This window comes from Drosophila busckii, chromosome 2R (genome assembly GCF_011750605.1).
Source record: "Drosophila busckii strain San Diego stock center, stock number 13000-0081.31 chromosome 2R, ASM1175060v1, whole genome shotgun sequence".
Lineage (NCBI taxonomy): Eukaryota > Metazoa > Arthropoda > Insecta > Diptera > Drosophilidae > Drosophila > Drosophila busckii.
In genome coordinates this window covers 22,357,646-22,378,785 of record NC_046605.1, presented here as the reverse complement: position 1 = coordinate 22,378,785, position 21,140 = coordinate 22,357,646, and the positions used below count along the sequence as shown (strand labels likewise).

General features: G+C 39.4%; 1 protein-coding gene across 2 annotated transcripts; it reads right to left on the bottom strand.

The window, feature by feature from the left end:
• Positions 1 to 12,452: 12,452 nt before the first annotated feature.
• On the bottom strand, positions 12,453 to 17,368 carry LOC108604152 (alpha-mannosidase 2). 2 transcript variants are annotated; one of them, XM_033293111.1, is made up of 4 exons: positions 16,954 to 17,363; positions 14,870 to 16,883; positions 14,186 to 14,729; positions 12,453 to 13,407 (listed from the first exon to the last, which is right to left on the bottom strand). In XM_033293111.1, exons 1-4 carry the CDS (start codon positions 17,290 to 17,292, stop codon positions 12,648 to 12,650), a joined length of 3,657 nt encoding a protein of 1,218 aa, XP_033149002.1. In that variant the 5' UTR covers positions 17,293 to 17,363; the 3' UTR covers positions 12,453 to 12,647. The 2 variants fall into 2 exon arrangements, with proteins under 2 accessions (XP_033149002.1, XP_033149003.1); XM_033293112.1 differs by lacking the exon at positions 12,453 to 13,407 and having other exon boundaries at positions 14,697 to 14,729; positions 14,866 to 16,883; positions 16,954 to 17,368.
• Positions 17,369 to 21,140: the final 3,772 nt, after the last annotated feature.

Genomic DNA, 21,140 nt, shown 5'->3' with positions numbered 1-21,140 from the left:
TTACAAGAGAGCGCAATTTGTATTGAAGCAAGCACCTTAAATAAAGACTTAATTAAAATATATTTTAAAAAATTAGTTTAGTACAACTATTAGTTCTTAACATGAACAATAAACTTTTTTAACACAATTAATCAAATCTAAAAATAATTAATTGCAATAAAACAGGACTTGGACTTGAAACATACGTAGCTTTACTGGCTATTGCTCGAATAAACATTTTGCAGCGATAACAGGTAAAAAAAAGTTATGAACTGATTTAAGCGTCCGGACACAAAATGCAATCGGCTGGCATAAGCATAACCGAGAAATAATCTCGCATGCTGTGTCGCTCTATCTGCACTGACAGCGAGACCGACGCGACAGCAGGTAGCGAAGCAGAAGCACACAAAAGGTACGCAAAAAGTTCTATGATCTTTTTTTTTGTAGAAGCAGCTGATTTACCTTCTTTACCTTTGCTTACTGCAGAAGAAGCTCACGTGAGACTGTGAGACTGTTTACGCTTGTCTTTTGTACAGCTCAAAATACAAGTTTAGTTTTATTCACTCTCGCAAAAGCCGTTCTCACCCTCTATCGCTTACAAATGTTAACAAAATTTACCGGCCGTGCCGCATACATACATATGTATATTTAACATTACTTGTAATCTTAAACTAAAAACATAAATTGCTTGCTTCAGCAGCACCATAATAAATACATACATATATATAAGAACATAAAAATTGTGTTATATATTCGGGCGTTTAATCGCAATCGAAACACAAGATCAGCGACAAGTCATTAACTCAACATTTTGGTGACCACGACGAGCAATGAGCTTTACTTATTGCTAGTACATATTACAATTCTTGCATTATTTGGCGTTCTTTTGTCTTCCTAGAGCCGCTGAAATATTGTTTCGCTCTTTTTGTACTCATCTCGTCTTGCTTTTCATTGCTTCGATCAAGTTTGTTGAATCACGAATAAACTATGTATGTATGTAGTACATATTGGTGCTGGTGGTGGACATTGCACCCGTTTAATCAAGCAACACCCGTGCATCTCAAATCTTTGCTGAACAATAAGCTGTGTTTAAATAAAAAGCGAGTTAAAAACATAGTGTGTGTTAGCAAAAAGCTATGTTTAATATTAACTAAATTACAAATACACATTTGGCTTGTGCGTGAACAATTATAAATATGTTGCCTAGTGCATCAGCAATTAAAACAGGGTGCGCTACCTGTAACACAAGGCAGAATCAATTTATGACACGGCTCTTAAAACTTTTAAATTGTCAGCAGACAATCTGAAGGCGATTTGATTTTAGTTGATAATACTAAACAAGCATTTAAAGCTATACACGATAGCTTAGAGGAGCTTAACTAAGTACAATAAAATCGTTAGTGAATTACGGTGAGACTTTGATGAATTGCTGGTGACAATAGAATCGAGCTGGATCATTTGTGCCTTGCCGTGCACTTTTAGATAATGGCTCTCAACTGCACCCAGTCACATTTCGTTTCGCTCATCAATTGCAGTTAGGCCGGAGCAAGTCCGCTGTCTCCGTGTCCGGTCTCGGGGATAACGATCAGCTCATAAATTGTAGTTAAGTCGGAGCAAGTCCGCTGTCTCCGTGTCCGGCCCGGGGTTAACGATCAGCTACTTCGATGCTTGTGGGAGGTCGAAAGTGAAGGCATCGTTAGTCCCACGGAAGACGACTTTAGTTCTCTTGGCATTTAAGGAAAATGTAGATCCTATCTGGCCGAATATAAAGCGCAAGTTGGATCGCCATCCGGGCTTAAAGGCTCAGTATACTGACTTATTGTCAGTCGTCGCTAAAAAGGATTTTTATCAATATCGATACTTCCTGCCTCATCATTGCGTTTTGAGGGAAAATAGTTCAGTTCTTTGATGGATCTCCAGCTTCGACATCTAAGCTACTCGTTTAACAATATACCCATGGGCGATCCCAGATTGCATGACAAGCTGCTGAACACACTGTTGCGATTTCGTACGTTTCTTGTGGCACTTACAGCATACATCTGCAAGATGTAAAGATGTGTCAAGGTGACAGAGCCTTATAACTATTTTCAGTTAATTTTGTGGAGAGACAGCAAAGACCAATTGGCCTTTAATGAACGCTGTTCATTAACGCATGGATTTTTAAGTTTATGATCTAATCACTGGGGGTAATTCACAAGAAGTAAAGGAGATCATGAATCAAACCACAAGCCTATTGGCCAAAGGGCAATTCACCTTGCAGAAGTGGTGCTCTAACAATGCTGCCATTCTTAAGAACTTTTCCGACTTCGTCAAGAAGAAATTCCTGATTCGACGCTGGCAGCGATTTCATGGGATCCTGCATCTAATTACCTTATTTTCGGGGTTGCTACCAAGGGATTGCACACTGAAACATCCAAAAGATATGTGTTATCCACAATCGGCAGAGTCTATGATTCGCTAGGTCTCCATGTTCGGGTAGTTACAAAGGCCAAAATCTTTTTGCAGCAACTGTGGAAGGAAAATCTGGATGGGGATGAACAGCTACCTGAAACTCTAATTAGCGCTTGGACAGTTTTTTTGCCAAAGCCAAAACTTCTCAACGCTTTAGCTTTAAGCATCTTATACACGGATTTTGCGATGCCAGCATAAATGCGTACGGAGCTTACATTTATATAGTAGCAAGAGAGAAGGAATACTCACAGTTGCTCTGCTCACGAGTAGCGCCTGTGAAGACTCTGACGGTGCCGAAACTGGAGCTGCTATGTTGTCTCAGCTTATAAGCGAGGTTTCACAATTGAAGCTGAGGTTTCACAACTCTACTGTTGGTCTGAGCCAGCAAAATGTAATATATTCGTCGCCAACCAAGTCTTACCAATTCAGGAGTGTATTTCTGGCATGGAATGGCATTACATTCCCACATTTCTTAATCCTGCTGACATCTTGTTAAGAAGTATTCGACCAGATGCCTTGTTTCATTCTGATTTGTGGACGCATGGAGCAGCAATCCTGCAGTTGCCTGTGTCTGGCCATCGAGAAAATCTGCGTCTGGAGCTTTGAAGTATTGCTTGGAGAAGGGGCGTCCAAGCCCTATGCTCAGTGTGCTCACTTGTTTTTGTATTTGCTCTTGGGTATACGCGCTCCGTCCATAAGCCAATTCAAATTACACAAACAATTTTTCGTTTTTTTTTCTTGGCTTGACTGTGAGAGCATGGCGCCAATACTTTCATGTGTTTGTTGTTGCCTTGTCTCAACTGCGCGGGCGTGCCAACAACACTTTTATGTGTTTGTTTTTGTGTCAAAAACTTTTAAGCGAACTTTGTTGTTGCCTTGACGAAAGGCATGCACTTAAAAAATGAAAACAGCATGCACTGGACACATGAAATTATTATGGCCTGCGTTAACGTTGAACGAGTTGGAGCTTATTTTTGTCATGGATCGTATGAAGAAATTTTTTTTTAAATTAATTTCAAAGGTTAATACCAGAGAACGGCAAGAGCGTACACACATCTAAAAACACAAGCGTACTACCATGGTAGTACTGCCACACACAAGCGAAATTGTGGTTGCGACCACAATGCAATTACTTGTACGTATAAAAAATGATTTCAGCAGCATTTTGTGCGCAGGAAATTCTTTCCCGAAGCAAAACACAAGGAAAGGTCAAAATATTTTTTGTATGTTTTCTGCGTGCTTCTGTTTCGCTACCTGCTGTCGCGTCGGCGCCGCTGCCAATGCAGACAGAGCGAGACAGCGAGCGATATTGTTTCCCGCTTATGCTTATGCCAGCCGATCGGCCGCGCACGTTTCCTTTGCTCTTGCTTCGTTGTGGCTATAAACACAACGGACCTTTTCTCGGGTCTCTCTGGGTGTTTTGTGCTCTGCTTGTGCGCCGCACACACAATATTTTGCTGTGTCTGTATGCGATTAAAGTCCTGTGTTGTCTGTGTGCGCGTATGGTCTCGCACTTGATTTTTGTGTGTGCTACCATTGTGCTTAAAAAGTGCCGCAACTGCCGTTCTCTGGTGAATGCCAATATATTATTTGTAAAACAATAATACAAGAAAAAATATTTAATGCAGAAAGCCATTATAAATGCAAACATGCTACTGACGCACCTGACGTTAAACAAACAACGATTCGACTTTATTTATTTATTTATATAACTGTAGGCTTAAAGTTTAAACTTAAGCTTCAGGGGAGGCAGCCTTAGCTACTGGGGCTTTAGGCGACTGAGTACGTAGGCACTTCATATGGATTCGAAATAAGTAATGTTCTGTAAAAAGCAGAGCTCCCAAAATATGCTCAACCAAAATTTCACAAGCTGTCTGCTCACTGAATTAACAGGAAAATATTGTACAGACTCGCTCACTCTCTGAACAGAACACTTCAAACTGATTTCTCTCGTGTTTTCTGTTTTATGCTGATTGGTGAGAGAACACACGAAACGCTCATGCGGCAAAAGGGGATTTTTTGCAATATTCATGAGATTTTAGCCGTGATCCCTCTTATAGAAAATACAGGAGGAATTGATCTATATAACGCTGTTAATGATACAAAAGGTAAATTGGCAGCTATATGAACAGATGGCGCACCTGCAATGTTAAGTTAAAAGGACAGGGCAGATTTACAAATCCGGAATAAGAGTTCCATCATTTCATTGCATTATTCATCAAGAGGCTTTGTGTGTTAAGTGGACAAAAAGTGTTTAAACTCTGAAGGTAGTTTCTAAAATGAGCTAAGGGTTGGGCATGATTCACTGAGTCATCGGAAACCTAGAAACTTATTAAAAGACTGCCAATGTGAACACGGCGACTTAATTATGTTTACTGAGGTGAGGTGGCTGAATCGAAGAAAATGCCTTGAATTACGGAAGGAAATTGTTTAATTTATCGAAGAAGAAATGCCAAGTTTTGAATTATTGTCTACTAAAAGCATTGAGGAATTTAATATTAATCTTGCTTTCTTCACCGATTTTTTCTTACACCTTAATCAGCTCAATATATTCCTCCAGGGACAAAAAAGATACATTTTTGAGTTGATTGAATCTGTTAATGGTTATAAATAAAATCGATGGGTTTATTTTTGATTTAAATTTAAGTAAATTGTTTAATTTTTCGCGCTTAGAAGAAATATTTCATGAGTATTATTATACTATATAGTAACATTTGATTTTTAATTATATATACAATATTTAACCGAATTAAAAATAAATTTTGAAAATAGATTTAAGGATTTTGAATGGGTCAGAGAAATGGTGGATCTATTTTATATGCCAATGACCTGCAATAAATATGATCAGAATCTTCAATTACAATTAGAAATTTGTAATTTACAATCTGATTTTGAACTGAGAGCAACCGATGCAAAACTTATTGATTTTTGAAAAGTTGTAAGCGCTTAAAGTATCCCTTATCAAAGAATGAAATATTTCCATTTTTCGGGAGTACTTATATTTGTGAATGTTCCTTTATAACATTAAAATTATTTAATAACCAATATAGGAATCAATTATCAAATATTTATTTAGAAGCCTTGATAATAACAAAATAACTAACTAACTAAGAAAAATAAATATTGATATTGATATTTTCCTAACTACTTTGTGAAATAATTTATTTTTAATTTTAATAAATTGATATTGATAAATTACTAACTACTTTGTGAAATAATTTTTTTTAAAATTTTTTTTCGTTTGAAAATATGTATACCCAATTTTTTTCAGTAAACACTGAACTAGAATTGAAGTTACGGCTCTTTACTTGTGTTAGTGTTTTCTTATTAATATTGTATTGGTGATTTGCTCTTCCATAAGCTACGTTTGGACGCCCCTGGCTTGGAGTATCTCTACATATTGGCATGTCAAGTTTTCGGCTATGTTGCCTATTTATTCGGCGTACTAGGGACGTTGGAATGACGATCTCGGATGTTGCAATTTGGCACTCGATTACTGATTCGCTCTTTACAGAAGACTTATCTCTGGGATAATTTTTAACGCTTGTTGAATCAGAAACAAATTGCAGATAGCAGCTTGCTTCGCTTTGTCCGTTTCTAGACACCTTTGTTATTCTACGCGTTGGTGAAAGGCTAAAAAACTCAACATTGGATTTTGACTCTCGCCATCTAATCATTTTACCAAGGAATTGTAACGCGAGCATTGATAAAGCATTTTCATCACCGTAGCTTACACTGTGTGTCTCGATCTGTGTTAGCACATATACATCAGTATTGGCCAATTGGAGGGCGAAAAATCGTGTCATCCGTGGTCAGCAAATGCCTACGATGCTTCCGTGCTAACCCCCATTATGTGAAACACATTATGTCTGACTTTCCTACGGAGCGCTTGGAGTCTTCACATGCCTTCATGGTAACAGGAATGGACTACTGTGGACCGTTTTTCTATAAGAGTGGCGTCCGTTCCGAACCTCCAGTTAAATGCTACATAAGCGTATTCAGTTGCTTTGCCACTAAAGCTGTTCTCCTCGAGCTTGTGTAGGACCCTTCAACGGCAACATTTATTAGCGCCTTACAACGCTTCGTTCTGACTCGTGGTCGACCGAAGTAAATATGGTCTAATATTGCCACAAGTGAGCGCCAAAAACGAGCTGGTAGAGCTCAAGCGTCTTTTTCTTGACAGTGTGTGCGGGACTTCTGCATCGCTGATGGCATCGACTGGCAATTTATTCTTCCTCGGTCGCCCCATTTTGACGGATTTTGGGAAGTTGCTGTTAAAAGAGTGTAGTATACAGGTTATTTAGTTCAGAATTTTTTTTGTCAGTGTAATTTGATTTAACGGCTTACAATTGCTGAGAGAGAGAGAGCAAAGAGTAACAAGAACAGTCGCTCTGTACCCCTCGCTCTCACACAGCGACGGACGTGCGTGGGCAGGGAACTATAAGAACATGCCATTACTCCGTTAGAAATATGTATATCGAAGAAAAGGAAAATTAGCAAACATATTGGAATGGCAAGCGCTGCAGAAAAAAAAATACAGCCGCGTGCAAAGTTTTAGTCTCTGGTCAAACTAGTAAGTGAACAGAAGCGAATTGAATCAGTCTATTTTTTTGTGCCCAAATAATTATAATCTTCCAACACGTGTCTGCAAAAACATTCAAAGTTCTAAATACATTACGCATACAAGTGACAGTAGTAATTAATAAAGAATACAAGCGCTGACAGTAACGTGTAAACGCCTGTGCATCGCGCAGTGCGTGTATAAAAAGAAATATTGTATCTTTGCAAATAATAATCAAACAAGTCTCGTGTGAGGTAAGGTATTCGCTTCATGAATGTCTATAGTTAATAATAAAGAAAAACAAATAACTTGCAGCCTTGCAACAAGCTATCGTAGTTATTACGAGTATAGCAGTCGGCTTCACGCACTATATACCCCAAGAAGTGTACTCGATAGAGGGTATGGGCCACTCGCCTCGGACAACGTCATAGAAGAGCCAGGCGAGTGATCTCCTAAAAGCAATGAGATTTGCAAAATAAAAATTGGCCGTCAAGATGCACGGGTAAAACAAGAGAGAAAGCGAGAGGGGGGCGAACACCTGCACAGCGCCGTAACAATTTCGGTCTACGGCACAGAATAATGGCCAGCACACGTCATACTGCAACTCCCCGCCCCCGGTTTTTTGGCCCGGGGTAGTTTGTGGACAGCTTCACGACTCCGCACACTGCCTAGCAAGCAAAGACGACTCTAGTACCAAAAGGTGCAGCAACAGCTAACTACAGAGGTTGCCCAATATATAAGGAGTTAAAAAGTCGAATCCACCAGCGAGTCACCACGCCGCGCTCCGCAAATGTACGGCTTACGCCATCTAAATCACACCCAGACGTCTTCTTCTCGTCGGCAACCAGATCGTCGCTTGACTCCGGATCCTCAACAAGGAAAAATGTGACATTTGCAGGCGCTTTAAATTCAGGAGTGGAGCCCTCTACGCCAAATAACATTGCACCCAAAAGCACCTAACTCTAAGATAAATATGGCAAACCATTACCAGCCTGTGGAACCCAACAAAATAACCTGGAGGCACTGTTCTCTAGCCTGCAACAAAGCATTATGGAGTTCATGTCCTTCATGCGGACAACTATGCAAGATTTAATGCGTAATCAGAATCTCTTGATACAAATGTTAGTATCACACCAGTCCAAATAATCAATCGCTTCTCTACGTATATCCACGTGGAATGTTAATGGCGTTTCACAGCATAAACTTGAGTTATCTCAATTCCTGCTCGACAAACACATTGACGTCATGCTATTATCAGCAACACATCTGACCAACAAATATAACTTTAATTTAAGAGGCTACACATTCTATGCAACAAACCATCCCGATGGCAAGGCACATGGTGGGACTGGTATTCTGATCAGAAACCGTATCAAGCATCACCGTTACAACAGGAGGCTCGCAGAAAATTATTTACAAGCCACAACAAGTTAGAATAAAACTGGATAGTGGTAAAACAACTACTGCTTAGCAGAGTATATTTGCCCTCCTCACGTTTACCATAAGTAAGGAGAGTTCATGCAGTTCTTCGACTCACTAGAAGACCATTTCAAAGCAGCAGGAGACTACAATGCAAAGCACACACACTGGGATCTCGCCTTGTGACTCCAAAAGGAAAGCAGCTCTATAACCAACATACTGGCCAACAGACCAAACGTGATCGACGTTTCCCCGGTAAACGCAACATACTGGCCAACAGACCAATAAACTGCCTGACTTAATAGACTTCGCATCTACCAAAAAATATCCCTCGAAACTTGATCAGTGCCGAAAGTCCCTCAGATCTCTCATCTGACCACTCACTCGTCCTAATTAATTTACTCAGTCATCCAAGTCTAAATTAATTTACTCAGTCATCCAACCAAATGGATCTGCTATATGAAATTATAAGCTCACCCATTACGCTAAATCCTGTATTCAACGTTAAAGATGATTCGACAGCCTTATCCAAACACTAGAGTTCTCAAATTTTGTCACCTCGCAGCCCGCATTGCAACTCCTCAAAACGCACAAGTGCCTTACACTCAAAAAAAGACAAATCAGCAAATCGAGCAACTCGTTCTAGAAAAGCGACGCCTTAACGAGAATTGCAGTCTCATGCACGTCAAGGGCTTAAAGACGCCACCCGCAGCCTTAACCAAAAGCGTTAAAGAACAAGAAGACAAATAGTCAAAACATCGCTACATCACACTATCATCCTCTTACTACGAAAAACTTCACTGTGGAAAGCTCATACCAACTCTATGCCCACTCAACAGAAACTGATGATGCTATAAGAAACGGCAACTAGGCGGCTGGGACCCGGACAGTGATGAAGACAAGAGCAAAAACATTGCAGGATCTTACTTGAAAATGTGTTATCAGCCAAATCCTGCCACAAATTCATTCCCAATACCAACATTAACAAGTGACTCTCAGCTTCCAGAAGAGCCAATGGAATTTCGCCCAAACGAAATCGCACACAAATCATAAAACCAGTTGAACCGAAAAAAAATCACCAGGCTTCGACCAATTAACGCCAAAAATGATTATTGAGCTTCCATTATGAGGTGCAGTTGGCCCTCCGCACAACTTCTTATGCCATCATACCACAAGCTTGGTTACTTCCCAAGAGATGGAAAAGTAATAATAATATATGATTACAAAGCCGGCAAGGATCACACAAAATCCAATCGTCATACAGACCCCCATAAAGCCTACTGATCATAAGCCTGTCAAAACTCTTTTGAATAATATAGAAAATAAGAAGCGCCATTGCGAATAACTCCGAGAATATTGCAGCTGCAATATTCTTAGATGTATCCTCCAAGCATTCGAACAGAGCTGGCTAGAGTGGACTGAAGCGCATTAGATCAGCAACGCTCTAATACATCACAAGATTATATCGTATCATATATGACAGGATTTGCAAGGAGATGCAATTCTGCTATGTCTGACGACTATAATGTGATCAGAGCTGGAGTCCCAGAAGGCAGCGTACTTGGACCAACACTATATGTCCTTTACACAGCAGATATTCCAATAAGTTGACGGCTAACAACATCCACCTTTGCTGACGATACAGCTTTTCTCAGCCGTTCGAGGTGCCCTATGCAAGCAGAGCGCACTGGCTCTTCAATGGTCAGTGGAGAATGGCTCCTCTGGACTGGCGAATAATAAGTAACGAACAAAAAATTAGTCACATGTTACATCTTATACCCACTATACAGCGGCATAAATTGTCCACGCGCTTAGCACTAATAATTCCGCTCCGGCAAGAAACGAAGTGCGATATCTTGGAGTACCCTCGACAGATGACTCACATGGCGTAGGCACATCGAAGACAAGAGAACGCAACAAACTAAAAGCCAATAGCCTCCACTTGCCTTATCAACGCTCGGTCCTCTCTCAGCCTGGAATATAAGGTCCTGCTTTACAATTCCGTACTTAAGCCCATCTGGGCCTATGGCTCCAAACTTTGGGGGAACGCCAGCAATAGCAATATTGAAATTGTCCAGAGAGTCCAGTCAAAAAAACTCTTAGAACTATCCCGGGGTCCACGTGGTACGTATCGAAACGAAAAACATTTCAGAAGATTAATATCAACCAGTCCGAAGATGTAATAGCTTGAACACAAAGGTAAACTAACTAGCAGCAAGCTTTCTTCGCATCCTAATCCCTCCGCGCGAGGGCTAACAAGGCTGTGCAGCCGCCCGTCTGCGTCGTAACGACCTATCAACCAGCGATAGAATCTAAAACGTGCAATCCTAAAACAGTTTAGAGAAACTGTTAGATAATGTTTAGTTATAAGATTTGACTCAATAAAAACAGCAAAGTTTAAAAAAAAAAAAAAAAAAAAACAGCTACAATTATATATATGAATTATATATAAGAACATATAAGAACATAAACATTGTATTATATAATAGGGCATTTATCGCGATCGCATTAGCGCGATCGTTAGTGACAAGTCTTTAACGCAACAGTCGTATTACAATGTTGTGCAAAGTTATGTAACAGGGAGATGAAGGCAAATTATATACATATATTCTTCATCGCCAAGACAAGCTGAGTCAATATAGCAGAGTCCGTCTGTCTGTATGAGCAACGAGATCTTATAGACTATAAGAGCTAGATGTACAAAATTTAGTATGTAAGAATAAACTGTAATTTTCTCGATCGATGAACAATCTGATACATAACTTTTGATTAATAACATTCCAATTTTCTATAGACGGCGGGTTAAGCTTCACTGCGATGCCCTACCCTGCGGCCCCGACGACTAGTCCATGCCTCGCTATATCACCAGCCCATATGGTGCAGTCCTTGTCCTCGACTATACCACTTATATGCTATCAATCAAATTTTATTAAGAGATACCATTGAAAGTGAACGTCGATAAGAGCATCTTTTTGCATCCCAATATTTTTTCCAAAAAATCTAGAAAAAGTTTTAAAGCCTGCATTTTACAAAAGATACAATTTTTGAATAGGTATTTCACATTTTGTACCATTAAAAAGGGATTTTGAAGACATTTTCATTGATACAAATAAAGTATGTTCAAATACATTTAACATTACTTTTGTCCAATTACTTTTGGACACTATTGTATGTAATATGTTGGAATCTAGAAAAAAATTTCAAATACCTGTATTTTACAAAAGATACAATTTTTTAATGGGTACTTAATGGGTTAAGACAAATTTTGTATCATTAAAAAGGGATTTTGAAGACCTTTCCATTGATACCAATATGTCAATACCAAATGTTCAATTGGTGAGTACTTTCAACTTTAGTATTGTCAAATTACTTTTGCCTACTTGTTTATTTTGAAAATAATAAACTCGGATTATCGTCACGATCGATCATTTTCGTAGGCTAATAACATATGATAGTCCAAAATTAACTTATGAAAATACGTATAAACATTTTTTGAACTTTAAAATTTGTTAAATTATCCTTGAATTTGAATCCAATTTAAAAACAATCAAATTTTTGATGTTTATAATCCAATACAAAACGTTAGGTTTGTTTTTGTTTTGCTAAAAAAAAATTGCTTGAAAAAATGTCTACAATTTTAAATATTTGCAGAGTGATGACTCTAAGAATGAGATCTATTTTATAGAAATAAATTGGCTAACATTTTTTTGATAGAAATGAATTTCATTCATATAATTTGCCTAACAATAGAACTAGTATTAAATGTAAAACCATGATAAATACTACATAAATTGAACATGAGTCAATGTAAATAACACTGAACTAATTTGCTCTCAGGATTTTGCTCTTGCAAGCTATTTATTTCCTTATAATACTAAATTGTAAATGAATTTAGCTAAATTATGAATACTTTTATTGCCTTATATTAAAAAACATTAGATCAGTTATATATTCATTAAATAATTAGTCGTAATCTTAAAATGAGGAATATATCAATGGGGTGGGATTGCAAAACATGTTGACATTAAAAAATACTGTAGGGTCGTAAATAAACATATTTAGTTTTAATTATCTCTTTAGGTAGTTTTGGCGATTTTTCTATGAATTTTGTACTTAAAACTGTGTGTACAAAGAGACAGCCGTAAATAAAGCTTGATAACATATAATTTGAGTTTCTCTTATTAATAAGTATATCCCTAGTCATATACACATTATTTCCTATTTGGCCTTCCCGACCTTAAAGCTCACCGCGAAAAGTGATATTCAAGGTGCGCATCTCCATGGGCTCCAGATTGATCTTGGCCAATGTATGCAATCGCTGAGATTTCTTCTGAAAAGTCAGGCCTGTCAGACTGGTGGTCTCGATTCTTTCCAATTGCAGTTCCCCAAAACGCACAGCGCCCAAACCTCTGCGTACAAGCGGGCAAAAATTACTTATGTCGACTTGATGCGCTGCCACAGTGCAGTCATAGCCTTGACGGTGCAGCACTAAGAGTGCCGACGCGGACGGAAACAGCTGTAGCTGCGGATCAGATAGGGTGCGCAGCGTGGTTAGATGCACATCACAAGGGAACGCACCGTGAGGTAGGAGACGCACAAGTGTTTGCAAAGCTATGGGCTGCGGTTGCTCAAAGTTGTTGAGAAAATAAAGATTGGGCGGATAGCGCAGCTCATTGGCTAGCTGCTGAGCTTGCAGACTCAGCACTTTATATTTGGGTGGTCTTATGCCCTGCTGTCCCGGAGGCATATCCTCTACGAGCAGCCAGAACTTATGTCTGGTGAATCGGCTATCGACGACGCCTTCTCCCATGCCGCGGTAATCATCGTAGAGTGTGCGACGATCCAGCATTACCTCAAGCTGACCAGGTTCATAGCTAGCTGCGCCCTGGGCGTGTGTTGTTAGCAGTGTAAGCCGCAGACGTTCATCCTGCAAGAATGCGCCCGACGTTATGGGAAAGTAGTTACCCTCAATTCCAATGGCTGGCACCTTAATGCGTCTGTTTGTCATATATAAGTACATAAGAAATATAAAATTATACAAGACCTTATTAAAGTTGGGCGCAGCCAACTTTTTGATACACTTTGACTAGGTCATTGCAGGAAATACTCGTTTTTGTTTCATATCGTCAGCGACGAATGCATGGCGCGTCAGCAAGCGCACATATTAAAAAAAAAATTAAAATTAAAGCGTACTCCACACAAGAGCATCTTCAGCAGAGGCGTCCAAGCCCTCTGCTCAGTGTGCTCATTTGTTTTTGTATTTGATCTTGAGCTCCGGCCATAAGCCAATGCAAATTACACAAATTTTTCGTATTTTTTTTTCTTGTCTCGACTGTCGAGCAGAGCGACAACAATTTCATGTGTTTGTTGTTGCCTTGTCTCGACTGCGCGTGCATTTCAACAGCACTTTCATGTCTTTGTTGTTGTGTCGAAAAATTGTTTGCGAACTTTGTCGTTGCTTTAACGAAATGCGTGCAGTTAAAAAAAATAAAACAGCTTGCACTGGACACACGAAATTATCATTGCCTCTTCCCTATGCAGCGTTTGGACGCCCCTGATCTACAGCTAGAGTTCTCGCAATCATAGTCAATTGGTGCTTTTGCTGACAGACGGACATGGCTATATTGACGCAGCTCTCTTGCTAATCAAGAGTATACATATATACTGTATGACCACACGCCTTCTTCTGCCTGCAAAAGTATAATTTTATGACACCCTTTTCCAATTTGTATAAACATTTCAAAGTGCATAAAAATTACTCGTGATTAAACTTACTCGTGATATTGAAAGCCATTTTGGTCGCTGTAAAATACGGGTAGTTCTGGCACGCTGCTTGACTCCACGGGCTGATTAAGTGGATTTCGCTGCAGTGATGCAGGTGCTATATTGTCGATATTCGTCAATAGCCGCATAAAAAGCTCGGTCTCCCGATTTTTCGGCGGAGGCTCAAAGTCAATGTCATTCTCAAGATAAATTGCTGCATCCAAGTGGCTACGAGTATTAAAAATACGAACGCTGTGCGCAAGGAATGGTCCATAAATGACTGTGACGTCGCTGGCTATCGGACCTGAGGTAATTATGATGCGTACATCGACATACTGCTCTAGTACATCCTTCTCAGCTTCGCTCTGTTCTGGATCTGTCTTAAACAAATATGCACCCGAATGGAACTGCGCGCTCCGATAAGCGGCAAATTTTATGGCGCATTGCATGGGCTGCAGCAGCTGGGAGTTAGCTTTTTTTCTGGTTATGGTCTTGAGAAAGCCACTCTTTTCGTCGAACAACAGCCGCATTTTGGCATTTTCCAGCTGGATGTCACCTGGCAACAGCCAAAAAGGAAACATTATTTCTTAGTACTCGTATTAGTGAGATATTATGGGAAAAAAAATCGTATTGTTAAAATTTTAATGCACAACACGTAGATAATTTAAAAATACAGGTTATTATATACGTACATACCTGCTGGCTTGGCGCGAATTTCAAACTGAATCGCTTTGTCTGGTGCAGGAGGTGCCGTAGGTCCAGGTGCATGGTCACTATTCATTTTAGTGGCGCAGTCGTCACAGTAGACTATCGCAATGTTACGCTTGTAATTGAACTCATCGACCTGAACGCGATATGTGGTGAGGGAAAGGGGCTCTAGCTCGGCAACGAACATAACCTCGAACTGACGAGTGGAAATGTGTATGCGTCCAGTGGATGTGCTGCCAGTATCAACCGGTGGAAGTCCACTCAATCCTTGCTCGTAGGCATCGCTAATATTCCATACGGGATTTATTTGAATGCTCTTCAGTTCAACACCTTGTTCGTTAAGGACACGAACATTGGGCTGCTGCACACGCAGAGTTACTATTTCGATGCGTTTCTGAGCGAGCGCGTTATATAACACAAAACTCGCCTCACCATCTTTACCAGCTGATGTAGGGTTTGAGGTCGGGGCTTCGTCACTGGTGGGATTCCTAATTAGTTGTAGAGGCATTTTTCGTGGCAGTTTATTGAAGCTATCACGCTCAAACTCGCTTAGCAGAAACCCATGCTCATGGGATTTGTGGCTCTGGAGCAGCAACTCCATGCTAGCCTCCTGCATCTTTACCATATTCTGGGTACTTTCAAACAGACGCATGGCGTAGTCGCGCATTACGGCTGCCTTGGAAGTGCCAGTGATAGCATCATGGTGTTGAAACAGACCCAAGTTGCGCCTCGCGTGTATGATGAGCTCATAGTTTTTCTCATATATTTTAATGGCGTCCTCATGCCTCGACTGCCGGGCCGTATTGTACGCAATGGTAAAAAGTATTTCGGCTGCTCGCAGATTATGTTCCAGCTCGGAGCTGAGCAGTTTGTAGAAGGGACGCGTAGTAAAGTAGCCCGACCAGTAGGCGGGTCTACCCTCCGAAAAAATGTCCGAATAAACAAAGAAGTCTCCCTTGAAGCTGGGAAACGCGTGATCAGCGCCCATGCGCTCGCGTATTGCTTGAAAGTAATCACTAGGCGTGCCAAAAGCTATGTCCACATTGTAGAGACGCTTATTAGCCGTTATGTGGCTAATAAGCTTCTTGTAGTTGTGATACTGCTGATCCACCTCTCGCTCTTTGTTATAGCGAAAGTCATCACCCACTGGAATGAGTGCTACATTGTGAGGGAAAAGCGAAGCAGTGCGTGCATACTGCTCGAGCAGTAGCTGTGCTTTTTCTTCCACGTTTTCATCGGTAATATACTGGGCCTTAAGCGAGTACTCCGTGTACTCTCCGGGTATTTTGCGAAAGTCAAAATTTAGGCAGATGGAGGGATGTGGACCGCAGGAGCCTTTGATTGAGTAAATATCAAAGGGCATGTTATGAGTAAGCAGGCGTCCTTGATTCTTTGCCGAGAGCCAGTAGGGAATCCAAATGAAATCTCCGCTCTGCTGTCGGGCAAACCATTGCTTCCAGGCGTAGTGAATACGCTGAATAATTGCCCCCTCAAAGTTGGACCCAGACAAAAGATAGGGCACTGTGCTACCATGACCAAAAGGATCAATGGACCAACCCACTTTGGGCGTTATGTTCAGGTTGTTCTTTAACCACTGATGTCCCTCGATTAGTTGATCCAACATTGGATAAATGTGCACGTTCGCTTCATCTGTCATCACCCATCCGCCGGTGGTAATCTCTATGCGTCCGGAATTTACGAGCCGCTTGAGCGCACGCTGTTTAGTGGGATGCGCCTGATCCCACCACAGCTGTAAGAAGCTTATCTCTGACCAGATGAACGTCATGTCTTTATACTCCTGCATCTTGGTCACCAGCAGGTTAAGTATCTGACGCGAATCCGATTGGAAATAATTGAAGAATGTCTTCAGCCAACCAGGGTCGTTGTGTGAATGCGGCACCACAATAACCTTCAGTGGTGGCCTTTGTTTGTCTTTTTTCTGCGCCTCGTATCGCTCCTCAAAGCCTCGATCCCAGTACTCTTTAGAACGCATCCATTCCGGCTGCAAAATAACAGTCACATTCATAATTACAAACCAAGTGCCATTTTAAAAAGTGATATTCACAACCCACCTGAAAATCGAATTTGCTGTGCTCTTCTAAGGCGGTAATGTTCGTATTGCTCTGCAGCAGAACGTAGCACTTGTCACCCCAACTGTCAACCGTGTAAGGCTCTGGCTCCCTGTGTTGAAATTGTAAGACTGGGGAGGCACTACCGTTAAAACTGCTCAGCGCCTCAGCAGGTGAATTTGGTCCACGTCCCAAGTGCAATGACAAAGTCTGACTTTCCGCGATATGCGTGGAATTGGGCTGACCAATACAGATGTAGTACAAGCAAAGCAATATTGTCACAAATGCTGACAAAATGCCTATGCAGCGCGCGGATCCACGACGAAACAACTTGAATGACATTGTGTGCACTCCTATATTGATATGAATATATTCAATTTAATATTTTCGTTCCCGTTATCGTTTTTATTATTATTATCCGCAACTGCTGGTGACGAGGTTAGCCTTGTACGAAGACTTAACACATCTATATTGAAAAAACACATCATTTCGAAAAAAAAGAAGAACGCATTATATGATGGTAAAATTCGTATGAATTGAAAAGAAGTCAGGGTAAAATTAATTTTTTTTTAACAATAGATTTGTCTATTTTGCCACATTATTCAGTATCGATATAATTGATAAAAGCTCAGGCTCAGGCTGACATAGTAAATAAATGCCATTAAAGCGAAGCCTAACGTAATATTTTAATCTGAAAACTAATAGAATGATTTCCATCGATTTTTTTTAATGTTTTTAAGTTTCTTTCTACAGCTTGAATTTCATTTTAATTTTATTTAGCTGTGCCAAAACAGATTACTTGCGCTGATCAAGTCAACGCTAAGACAACTAGTGTCTCGCACTAACAATTAATTCCGTAAAATTGTACATAAGTTATCAAATTAAATTTATAAAAATTTCTGTCGAATGCGACATTCGTGTACGCATGGAAAGTGGAAAAAACTTGTACCCCGATATTATTTAATGTTGAAAAAAGGTGAAACTTATAGCACTCCAATGGCACTATAAAAGGTTGATAAGGGGCAACGCTACGTTTTCAAGTCAATTTCAAAAGTTTTTGCACGCGTGACATAAGCCGTTGTGAACAATTCAAACACTAATTTTAGCGAAACCTGAAGGGATATATAAACGAAAATATTTTTAAATATAGTGTATTACTGTACCTTTAAAATATTTTTTAAGTTAATCAATTAAGTAATCAATTTTTTTTTAATTTTATAACATGTCGCACGCTACAATTTCTTCTACACATTTTTTTTTTTTTTTTATATGCATAATGATGTATTGTAAAGTTTTGCAAGTGTATGCAAAAGGCAGGAAGCGAGACAGAACCTATAATACTTTATGTATACCACATATTCTTTATCAGTAAGGCAAGCCGAATCGATATAGTAATTTCCGTCTGTCCATCCGTCTGTATGAGCAACAAGAACACTGAGACTATAAGGACTAGAGCAGAGGCGTCCAAGCCTATGCTCAGTGTGCTCTTCAGTATAGGAAGAGGAAATGCGTGTATACATATGTATCAGAGAACGGCAGGGGTAGCACTTTTTTGACACCATGGTGGCATTCACAAATCATGGGTGTGGGTAAATACGCGCGCAAGCAAAACAGGCATATGCATTTACTCATATACACAAGACAAGCCTGGGTGTTTGCAAGTGCCAACGAAAACATAAGGGCAAAAGAAAATGTGCGCGCTCACAAAATACGATTGGCAGGCATATAAGCATAAGCCACGAAAAAACTCGCTTGCCTCGTCTCGGTCTGTCTTGCACTGGCTAGCCGCGCTGACGTCATACAGCATGGTTAGCGAAAGCAGACGCCACATTAGGCGAAGTAAAATTGCATCGACCTTCTATTTTTTGGAGTTTCTTCATCATTCATTTTTCGTAGCCTTTTTGACTACCCAAGCAAAAGGCTTGTAAAGGCTTATGAAAAATTGGTCGGGCAACAAGAGCCCCAAATTCGCGCTCTTGTGTGGGTAACACCATGTAAGTAACATGGCGATTTTAGGGGTGCGTACACTCATGCCGTTCTCTGATATTTATGTATGTATATACGCGCTCTTTCCATAAGCCAATGCAAATTACACAAACAATTTTTTGAATTTTATTTTTTTTGTTTCGCCTGTGCGAGCAAAGCGACAACACTTTCATGTGTTTGTTGTGTCGAAAAATTTTGAGCGAACTTTGAGCGAACGAAACACTTTCATTGTGTTTGTTGTTGTGTCTAGAAAATTTTTTTTGCGCACTTTGTTGTTGCTTTGACGAAATTCGTGTACTTAAAAAAAAATGAAAACAGCTTGCACTGGACATACGAAATTATTATTGTTCTCGCATACTTTGGACAAGTAACGCTCCGCATCACCCCTCACATTTTTTTCAGTGTATGAAATAAAATGGAGCTAACGGCATGTTTACTTAGTGTTTTTGAATTAGTGTATTGTGATTTGCTCTTCCCTATGCAAGCGTTTGGACGCCCCTGGACTAGAGCAACCAAATATGATGTTCGCGGATCTCCTATTTCCAAATCAATCGGCAACTATTTCTCAGCAACTATAAGAGGTAGAGCAACCAAATTTTGAATGTAGGTTCTCCTATACCCAAACCGAAACGCTTTTATTTTATTTTTTTTATTTCCTCCCCTCCCCCACAATTCGAAAAAAATGGATTACACCCACAATATTAAGCAATTAAAATATATTTAAAAATCTGACATAAATCACAAGTACGCTTAATCATGTTTTTGAAACAATAACAATAGGATGGATTACGCTACTGTAACTTACAATAAGAACAAAAAACTTTGACGCAAATGTTTTTTTCACTGTTGCACGCGACATCGATTCATGACATAATGCAAAGTCCAACTTTAACGTAGTTGGCAATCGAATTGATCCTTTTTTAACTTTTTTCATATTCATTAGATATAAACTGAGATAGCAAATATTAATGCATACTATACAATCGGTTATTAACACATCGTGCAATATAAATGTTTGAATCAAAACATGACGCCTGCTAGCAGCAGCTGCTCTTGCTTCAGCAACTATATAGTATTTACATTATATGAGGTAGGTTTTTAGTGGGTGTAACCTCACATAACTAGAGGGTATCTCGGAACCTTGTTTCTGACCTATTAATATCTTCAAGATTTTCCTCCTTTATTTAACCCTCAAAAGAATACTATTTTTAAAACTCGTTATAAGAAATTATTATTAACTTAAGAATTTGAGTTCCATTATGGAGACACAAAAATAAACCCAAAAATAATCTAAAAGGTTATTTTTCAGATGTTTGTCTAAATTGATTACAAGGCATTGTTTTTTACATTGTAGTTAATCTGTTTTTACCCCATGCCCCATCTCTAATTATAATGCTCTCTTTAGGAGAGGACAGGATCACAAGCCACGTGAAATGGACAGTTTTTACTTAAATGGTAAATTAGTTAAACGCAAATACATACATACTTGCAAAAACGTAAACTCCTTATATTTTGAATATAGTTAAAACACAAAGGTAAAGATTTGTAGCTTTACAATGTGAAAAAAATATGTAACCTTAACGCTTAAGAGCTTAAGTAAAAACTGACTTAACTATAAATTTTCGCTAGTTCATTAGACCTAATTACCTACGCTATTTATCTAAAACTAACCAAGTAATATACAAAAAATTGACTGATTATTGAAGGCTAATAGCTCAACAGAAATTTTTAGAAATATAACCTACTTCAATACTTGAAATCAATTGACAAAAGTTTACTTTCTACTATAGGTATACATATGTATATATAAAATCCTACACATATGTATGTGTGTAATATCAGGACACCGTTAATATTTCAAATCATTATACATACTTTCATTTCTTATAAAAAAAAATGTTTAAAATAGACTGTGTCCGTCTGTCGGTATGACAAATAATTAGGCGTGCCACAGAACTGGATTCAGTGTGACTAAAGTTGCTTAACAAATTTTTTTTTCAACGGCGACTTATAAAACTAATATACCCCCGATATGCCAAGTCGACTTATCATAAGAATGCCGTTTTTTTTGTTTTTCATGATTTTATGGAAACTAGCGCCACTTAGGGACTGTCCATATATTACATAATCACGTTTTCGGCGATTTTGACCCACCCTCCCTTACCGCTGGTAAGCAAATATCATTTGAATGACAATCCTCCCCC